Below are 9,649 nucleotides of genomic sequence, written 5' to 3'. Positions count from 1 at the left end.
AACAGGGTGCAGGTTGGCAAGTCCTTTTCCTCAATCTTGACACCACTTAACATAAGAAGAAAAAAAATCCTACTCCATTATAGTAGAGAAAGACAAGTCACTTCACCTAGGAAAATGAGGTTTGTCAAAAAAAAAAAAACACGTTTATACTTCTTTTTAAAACCTTGAAATGAACAGTGTTTCTTTGCTGATACTGCCAAAAAACAAAAAAAAAGAAGCAATCTTTTATACACCCTTTTTGAAACCCCAAGAGGTTTAGCTAAAAAAAAAATGAAAGAAAGAACAAATTACTTATGGTCTTAACCACTCGACCACTAAAGTCATCGCTTGGGGCCCCATATTTTTGGATTTCCCAATTTTAAAAAAAATATTTATACATATTACTTAAAATTATATGTATTTTTAAATTAAAACATGTAAGAAGTATAAAAAAAAAAACAAAATAGCCATTAGTTTTCCCCACTTCTCTAAGGGAATAAAACATTTTTTGAAAATATTTCCTTAGGTGGGAAATTGTGTTTCCTTATTTATCTCCTAAAAATTTGATCTTATATTATTATTTACCTTATACTCATCTTTTTTATTCACTGTTGCTTACAAGTTAATAAAAACAAAATTTGCTTTTGAGTGTTTTCTTCAAAATCTTAAGAAGTGCAGCAAGCAATCATTATATTGAAGGAACGCAACACTATTTCAACATTATTGTATCAACTTATCAAATTTGTGAACCAGGTTTTATTATTCTAACTTTATTTTATAATTTTTTTTGAACTTCTGTTATTGTTGATATTCTTAGTTAGTAAATATATATATTCTCGATTTATAGTTATTACTAAGAGAAATAATACAAGTAGAAGATAATAATTTAATGGAAATATTCAATCAAATAAAAAGACATGATTCTTTTCCTAATGCATATATTGCTTATAGAATAATGTTAACAATTCATGTAACTATTGCCTCAGCCGAAAGAAGTTTTTCGAAACTAAAATTGATAAAATCTTATTTAAGATCAACAATGTGAGATTGAATGCATTAGCTATATTATCAATTGAAAAGGAATTACTAAAACAAATTGATTAGAAAAAGGTAATTAATGACTTCACATCTAAAAGGCAAGAAAAATAGATTTTAAATAAATATATACATGATTATTTATTTATTTTTGAAAAAAATGAATAAAAAAAATATTAGGAGCCCTCTTTAAGGTTTGACTTTAGGCCTCCAATCTTGTTGAGTCGACCCCGAGTACAAAAGAAATAGTGAAGAAGACACGGTCAAAAAATTAATTAAGGGAAGATTCGAAAAAAAAAAAAAAGTGACAGTGACTTAACAGACAGGAAGCAGTGGATAGTTTTGAAACCCATGGTATCATTTCGTTACGAAGTTACTGTGCAACTTGTAATAATGTGTACGATATAATTTTTTGACGAAGGAGTGTCGGACCGCTGCTGATCACAAAGCAAATCTGACAACTCAAAAGTTGAAAACACCACATGTGCACACAAACAGCCAAAAGAAAGAAATTCAAAACCTTTGCAACAAATTGAGAAAGATACAATCTTTTATTATGTTTGTGTGCACATGTGGTGTTTTCATCTTTTGAGTTGACAGATTTGCGTTGTGATACTTTAACAACTCCACTAAGTACTTACTATGGCAATAGATAGCTAAGCCAGAATTAGTCAAGTAACTTTTTTTTATCTATAAATGTATAATCATGATTTTTCTATATACACATTAGTCAAGTAACATTGTTTATTGACAAAAAATGTTTAACTAATTACGATTCGATCTATGTGGCTCTATCATTGCTATTGTTGACACCCAATTTTGGACCTCCACAATATATATTAATCATCGAGTTTCTTCAATTTCGAACGATTTGAAATAATTAGTTTTATAACATTCAAAATATTTTCAAGTTATTTTAAAGTAAATTTAGCCGCTTTTATAATTTTTAAATAATAAATATGTTTTTTATATAATTTTATATATAATTAGTACATTTTATAAATATCTAAAAAATCATCTCAAAAAATAGATTTTGTTTTGTTTAAATATTTTTACTAATTAATTTAGTTATATAATAGTTTATATTTTTAAATCATTAGTTTACAATTAAGTCAATTATTTTATTTTGTTAAGATTAAGAATCTTATTTATTAATTTATATTAATTTGTCTTATTTAGTTACTAGCCGAATTTACTAAATGAATTGAATTTGGCTACATTCCTAGTTCATTGACTACATCGATTTTACTTTCTTATTCTTGTCTGTCGCTTACGGGAACTGGTCGGAATTCTTGAAGCTTAGTGGTGGAAGGCTTCTGCAGAGCTCGTTGTTCCAGTTCGCTGCCTCGAAAATGATATATAACTTCAGTTTTCTTTAAGTTTCTCTTTGCTTAGCTGATTGTTTGATGGCAATAGTTGTATGAAGATTAGAGTTCTTTGTTTTGGCTGAAATTTTGGTCTCGGCTTACTTAGTTTTGAATATGATTTGTACGGGTGTGTGAATCTTATAGTTGATCATATTTTTATTTTTATTTTTCTCTTCAAATCGATTTCAAGTTTATAATTCGATATTATGCTTGTTTTTCTTTAGCTTCCGAATTTTATCTCATTTGGTTTCAAACTTTTCCACTAGTCTTGGTTTGCCTTGCCTCTGTTTGTTGTGAATTCAATATAGCTTGACGTCCCAATCCCCTGTTCACTTCAAGGCTGCCTTCTTTAAGCCCCTCCCTGCTTATCAATTTTATTCCTCTTTCTCTTCAAATATCTGAGGCATAGCTTCACTAAAAGCATAAATCTATTGGGTTAATTTCAAGTGTGGTTGTCCTAGTTTTAATTGTAATTAGGAAAATACGGCTTGCTTATATTCTAATCATAAGTTCGACAATTTGTTTCCATAATTTGTTTTAGCTTCGTGTCGCCTTCTATCTTTAAGTTGCATTCATGTTAAGAATATTTGGTCGCATTACCACTTGCTTCGTGGCTTGCTTGCGAATGTAATGATGACTCTCCTTTCGTGTCTTTAAATCTGCATAAAGCGAGAGAAAATTGTATATATACATATATTTTCGTTTCCCTCTCTCCCCTTTCCCAGATCTCGCTCGCTACTCTCCCATATCTTGCTCGCCAATCTCTTCCTCGCCTTTCTCGCTTATACAAACAGAAATGTATAAATTATATTTCTGTTTGTATAAAACGAGAGAAAATTATATATACGCATGCAAATATATTTAAGAGAAAATTGTATATACACATGCAAATATATTTATCTTTGTCCTATACACTTATAATTTACAATACAAATATTCTCCTGCCCAATTCTCTTTTGCCTTTCTCTCTTTCTCGCTTTATACAAACACATATTATACAATTGATCTTTTGTATATGTATACTGAAACAGAAACATATTATAGACAACTGTTTTCTTTTGTATATTTATAGCGTTTTAATTTATACATATTTATGTTTGTTATAGAACGCAATTATGCAAACTATAGTTATAGCATATAAATATAATTTTTGTGTTTGCTATATGTAAAAGTTGTAGGACAGGTGCAAAGTGGGCCAAAGGCCCAAAAGGCGAAATTAGGCCCAAGTATCGGCCCAGACGGACATAAATCAGACTTGGGCCTTTTTTATTCGCGAAATGTATCTTATTACATACTTTGAGAGCAAACTAAGGGCTTGTTTGGTGTGAGGGATTAAATATAATAGTGATGGGATAAAAAAAATTTATGTTGTTTGGTTGCCATGTTTGGGATAACTTATCCCACCATGTATATCATAGTGATGGGATAAGTTATCCCAGGATACAGTGGCGTACGCATGGTTTTTTCTAAGCGGTGTCACCATAAAGAGGCAAAAATCCTAGGATACAGTGGCGTACGCAGGATTTTTTCTAAGCGGTGTCACCATTAAAGAGACAAAAATGACTCAAGAAGAAAATAAAAGAAGGTTTTGCTTTAGGCCTCCAAAAATTTGAGGCCTCTTTTAGTTAGATAATATTTTAAAATTTTAAATTAAACCATTCACATTTTCATATTATTAAATAAAGTTTTATACAACATGTGACTTGTGAGACTTCACCAAGAACAGAAAGAAAATTGAACAAACTCACAAGTCAGAAATATACAAATACAAGAATTTAAGGAGTCAACACTATTTGTATTTAACTATAATTCTAATTGATAAAGGACTCAAAGATTTTGAGTTTTATATTAATTCTAAAAATAAAAAAAAAAGTAGTTAGATTTTGAATGAATTAGACTGGGTCGATAGGTTTTTAATAAAGGGGACCTATTGTTTTGAATTTAAAACAAAATTTTAATAAATTTTAAAAAGGAAAAAATTCAAACGTGAAAAAAAAAAAACGCGAATAAACTAGAGTAAAAATACACACCTCGAAATCGAACTCGTGACGCTGCCCTTTGCGTGCAGCATGTCTGCCACCTGAGCCAAGCGCAATCAGTGACAATGGTGTCCTTTGAAATATTTTATCTTTTAGCATCTTTTATTTTTTATTTTTTTTTTTATTTTTTTGTTTTACAGGTATATTTCGTAAAAAATTTCGACAAAGCCGTGTCACGTGATACACCTTCCATATAGGTAAATCTGCCCCTGCCAGGATAGCTAATCCCAGGATAACTTATTTCCAACCAAACGACCCCTAAAGATTTAAAATTTGCCTCAAATCACAAGCAAGTTTACCTCAAATATGCTTATAATGCAAAAAAAAAATAAAAAATTACCTCAAATAAAAATATGGATTAAATAAGACAATTTTATAAATATGAGCTGAAGCAACAGAAGCATTATAAAAGACAGTAAAACTCTTTGAAAATGTCCGCCGACACTCCTATCTCTTCTTGACAACAATTTCCCTGAAGCAAGCTAGTTCAAGGGTTCTCTTGAGACTAACAATGGTACCGAGTACTGACTGCAGTGTAAGCTCTCGGGTTGAAGTTTTGTGATTGGAAACCAAATACTCCTCAAACAAAACTTTCACATGTTATTTGCATATTGATGGTATCAATAAAGCTCTTATCTTTAACTGGAAAGTTTCTTAGAATCTACTATAAGGTACCCCTCTGCTCTATTTTTCTTTCAACTCTAATTTTCTAAAAAATAGGAAAAAATCCATAACAGTAATATATACAAGTAATTAGATTTTGAGTTCTGGTGTATGTAATTTCTTAATCATCAAAAGAGACTGAGATATCTGCAACAAGCATTCATACAAAAGCACTAACAAAGCAAGTCTTTGCTGGTTTTAGAAGCAAGCTAGGAGTAATAATAATGATAAAAATGCTCTACTCCCTTATATGCATAGGCCTTTTTTATTCGCGAAATGTATCTTATTACTTACTTTGAGAACAAACTAACGATTTAAAATTTGACTCAAATCACAAGCAAGTTTACCTCAAATATACTATTAATGCAAAAAATAAAATAAAATACCTCAAATAAAAATATGGATTAAATAAGCTAATTTTATAAATATGAGCTGAAATTATTAGCTTTAGTCCTACCCCATAATGGAGGTGAGACACAATATTAAGCTCATCAACACACAAATAATTGCATAATGAGGAATCACTACCAGGGGCGGCGCAAGCATATTAGTGGCCTAAAGCAAAAATCAAACGGGGCCTTAAACTTAAATTGTTAATAACTTTTATATAATTGATTTCTTCTAGTTTTCATCTGATGATATAACCATTCTTATTTTAAATTATTTTTCATGAGATATATAGTACTCCAAATATGTCAAATCTCTTCCAATAATCCCTTCATTTTTCATGAAAAGTTTACTTTTTCTACAAATAGTATTCAATATTTGTTAAAAAAACAATAACTTATAACCTATTATTACTAAAAATGAGGCCCCTTAAATTTGGGGCCTAAGGCACATGTCTTTTTTTTAACACTGTCGAGCCACCCCTGATCACTACTCGATGAGTCAACAATTGTGTTACATAGCTACAACAAAGATTACTTATTAACATAACCGGTAAAAGCCAGAACAGTCTGTATAACTGTGAGCACAAGAAGTGTAATAGCTGCCACAGTTGAAGCTCCTGCCCAAGGACTCTGAAAATAGTTGTGCCTCAAACTTGCCTTCATTTGATTCCATGGCTTTTCACAATGTTGAGTCAATTTGCTGCATTCTTCTATGTAATAAAACTTTTCGATTGCCACATCCACCCCATCTGAAAGTTTCTTGAAGATGTTGGCCACTTGTTTGTCATCTCCTATATGTCCTTAAGGATTATTTTGTTTTGGCGAAGAAAATTCACATCTCTATGTGATCCAATAAGTTGAGTCATTAAATGTGCATAATTCGAGAAATAAGGATATAGTTCTTTTGAAGTATGTTGCTCAAAAGCTATCATATTTCTAAGGAAGGTTTCCATAGTATCCTCAATCGCGAAACACGGGATTTTCATTAATCCCTTCTCAAATGTGATATCGAATAATGATGTTTTATCCTCGTCATTTTCTTCCACAAATCCTATTTTTAAGAAGCTAACCCCAGAGTCAAAAAGCTCTTTTGCAGTTGGAATATGATAGCATTGCCAAAAATCAAGAGATTCAGGGATTTCTTTTGATAATTGCAAACGCATGTTGCCACAGAAACTTATCTTGCAACACTGGTTTTGCGAGTTAGCATCCATGTTTTGTTCATCTTTCTCACCTGATGGGCGACAAAACATGTGTAGCACATCAAGTAAATGGTCGAATCGTTCTGTTATACCTTGAATTTCTGATTTGGGTATACCTTTCACCTTTGGAAAAGTATCAAGAAAGGTGCGTCTCACCATATACAAGACGTTCTCTTCATTAGGATGCATTGTCATGTGATAAAGTATGACGAGCTCAAAGAAAGGGAGTTGGTTTTCTAGTAACACCATATCTTGACATACTTGATTCTTCATCCATTCCAATTTGATGATGTCTTCTTTTTCCTCTTCTCCACCGCACTCTCGAATAAATTCAACCACAAAACAACCATCAAGCAACAACATTTCTGAAAATTCTTTAACAATATCAGTGTCAAGGTCGTCGTTATAGCACTTTAGTGCTACATTTTTTATTTTCTCCAATTCACTAATGCAACTTTCCACATTAAGCCCATTTTTCCTTTGGAGATACCGTCGTAGGTACAACAATTTGTACTTTTTCATGGAGTCAAGTTGAGAATTTTTCTTGTGGTAAGGGCCAATGGAGATCAGCATTGGCGTATAAGCATTTTCATTTGATTTCCGTAGCCCCACATTTACTTTGAATATGGTCGCAGATTTGATGCATGTATTGTTGTCCAAATCCTTAAATATTTCATCATATCTTTGATTTATAGATACCACTACATTTGGATCCTGATGATCTGCTTTCCTCCCTTCATCTATCTGTAATTACTGGAAAAGAATCATAAAATGACCAGACAAAACAAAATGTAAAAATTTCAGTGTGTTTAGTGTGGATGAAAATATTATTTTCTATATTTATTTGGCTAAAATGTGTATTATATATTGTCCTTAAATTTTCATGAAAATGACTAATTCTCTGGCTGAAGTACGTAAAACAGTTGTTCCATAAGTGACGTTCAGCGCTAATTGACTTCTTTCCAACACTTTCGCCTTCCCCCTCCCCCCCCTCTCTATCAGCCCAATCCTATATTTTTTTTTTCTTAGATTGTATAGCTCTTGGGACAGTGATTTCTATTTACGTAATTATAAATACTTAAAAATAAGTAAGAAATATTTTCCTTCGTACCACATACATCTGAAAATTTAACTTTTTCTTTTCTAGTAAAGACTAAGTTTTTCGAGCAAACAAAAGGAAATTTCTGAGGTGAATTCCCATAAACGAGTGAATACAAGATTCTATACACATATTTATCATTTAGTGTTGATTCAATATATGGTATGTTATGCATTTTTACTTTGACAGACAACGGGTATATATACCACTTTCTTAACAAGTAATATATATATTCTAAACTGCAAGGTGAAGAGGTATATATATATTTGTCTTATCCCCTTTTGTTTACATTCAGCGGATCTTATGTTACATATGAAAAAAAAATGTTACGATAGTGTTATACGATAAAAAAAAATGTCCACCAAAATTAAGGCAAAATACATAGACATAAATTTAAATTATTTGTCTTTAGCTGTCAGTATAACACTTTATAAATATATTCAATCTCTATTAGACACCTCAACTTAACTCAGATGTATCTCATGACACTCCGGTCCAACACAACTCATGCGTGAATTCCAATCGCTGCCGATGTGCCAAATGGACCAATTAACGAATGACCATGGCTAATGAACGTGTTAGGACTATGAGGTAGACCAAAAAATATGTGAAAGGAGAAGTAGCCTAAGAAATTTTACAATCTCTTTGAAATTCATCCACATAGAAAATCATAGGGTACAAAAAAATTATATATTTAATTATCAAAAGAAAAATGAACTAATGAAATCAAAAACCAATTTATATAGTTGAGAGAGACCTCATCTTTTACAGTTTGAGAAAGTAGTGAATGTTGGTCATTTATTGGGGTAATCTCACTGGCTGAGTGTGCCATCCCTCTCTCTTCAACTGTAATTCCTACAAAAAAAAAACACTTTGTTTCCTTTCAATTTCAATTCATATTATTATTAATCCAAAGCAATATATTCATTGCAGAATTTGATTTGAAAAGAAAAGACAAACCAATAAAAGGGAAATTATACAACATCAACTCTCATGTTACTTATGAGAAGTACTGTGATTGGTCGATTCAATTCGATTTATGTATTATCAGTTCGATTCTTAAATATGCTAAATCAATTAAAAAATGAATAAGATATTTTTTATCTATTTTTTAACGGTTCGATTTTCGATTTAACTCATAAGAAAATGCTTATAAAACAAATATATGACTTCTCCAATAATTTGACACAACAAGACAATAATATAACTTTATAGAACACTCATAAAATAGAAACAATAATAACTAATATGAAAAGAACTATACAGAGAAATTAAGAGGAATAGGGTTCTTGCTTTATGTTTTGATGTTTTGTATAGTGTGAAGTTGTGAACTCAAAATCATTGTGAAGTGTGAATTAAAGGCTAAAGGACAAAGACAGTAACTAGTAAGATAATGAGATTAATATTTGATATTTATGTACGGATATAAAGTAGTAAATTACTAACATCTTATTGGGTAACAATATTAAGAAATCAAAATCGTATTGATAGCCCGATAATCTTTTTTACAAAATCATTAAAAACTAGTTCACCCAATAACAATAAATTAATAATATTTTTTTGGGCTCGATTTATCAATCGGTTGAATTATTTTACACCCTTACCTAATTCAACTTGAGATATAAAATAATATAAGTAATTGATAGTGTTTAGCATAAATCGAGAAAATGCAGAAAATTACCTCTTTGGTTTGGCTGTTTCTTTCTTGTATGTCTATTCAACTCTTGCTTTTTGTGGATTTTTCATTGCTATGGAGTATCTATTATATAGAAGGAAAAATAAAAGAAGAAGAAATACATATGATTGGAGATAGTATTCAGATACATGTAGGGTAGAGGACATCAATGTTACAATTCAATCGATTATTTTATAAAAT

The 9,649-nt window shown here is 30.8% G+C and overlaps 1 protein-coding gene across 1 annotated transcript; it reads right to left on the bottom strand.

Annotated features, from left to right (window-relative positions):
• Window positions 1–6,003: 6,003 nt before the first annotated feature.
• LOC125856218 (UPF0481 protein At3g47200-like) lies at window positions 6,004–8,605 on the bottom strand. The gene is made up of 3 exons (XM_049535758.1): window positions 8,531–8,605; window positions 6,309–7,418; window positions 6,004–6,231 (listed from the first exon to the last, which is right to left on the bottom strand). Exons 1-3 carry the CDS (start codon window positions 8,603–8,605, stop codon window positions 6,004–6,006), a joined length of 1,413 nt encoding a protein of 470 aa, XP_049391715.1.
• Between the last annotated feature and the right edge of the window lie 1,044 nt (window positions 8,606–9,649).

Source organism: Solanum stenotomum, chromosome 2 (genome assembly GCF_019186545.1).
Source record: "Solanum stenotomum isolate F172 chromosome 2, ASM1918654v1, whole genome shotgun sequence".
Taxonomy (NCBI): domain Eukaryota; kingdom Viridiplantae; phylum Streptophyta; class Magnoliopsida; order Solanales; family Solanaceae; genus Solanum; species Solanum stenotomum.
Note: the sequence above shows the minus strand (reverse complement) of the source record. Positions and strands in the feature narration are given on the sequence as shown.

What these genes read in the sequence shown, in the direction of transcription:
- LOC125856218 (XM_049535758.1), bottom strand. Translation starts at nt 8,605, where the DNA reads ATGGCACACTCAGCCAGTGAGATTACCCCAATAAATGACCAACATTCA. An exon ending in CTCAAACTGTAAAAGATGAG is followed by an intron (nt 7,419 to 8,530) that starts GTCTCTCTCAAC and finishes CAGTAATTACAG; the next exon opens with ATAGATGAAGGGAGGAAAGC. An exon ending in TTATTGGATCACATAGAGAT is followed by an intron (nt 6,232 to 6,308) that starts GTGAATTTTCTT and finishes AACATCTTCAAG; the next exon opens with AAACTTTCAGATGGGGTGGA.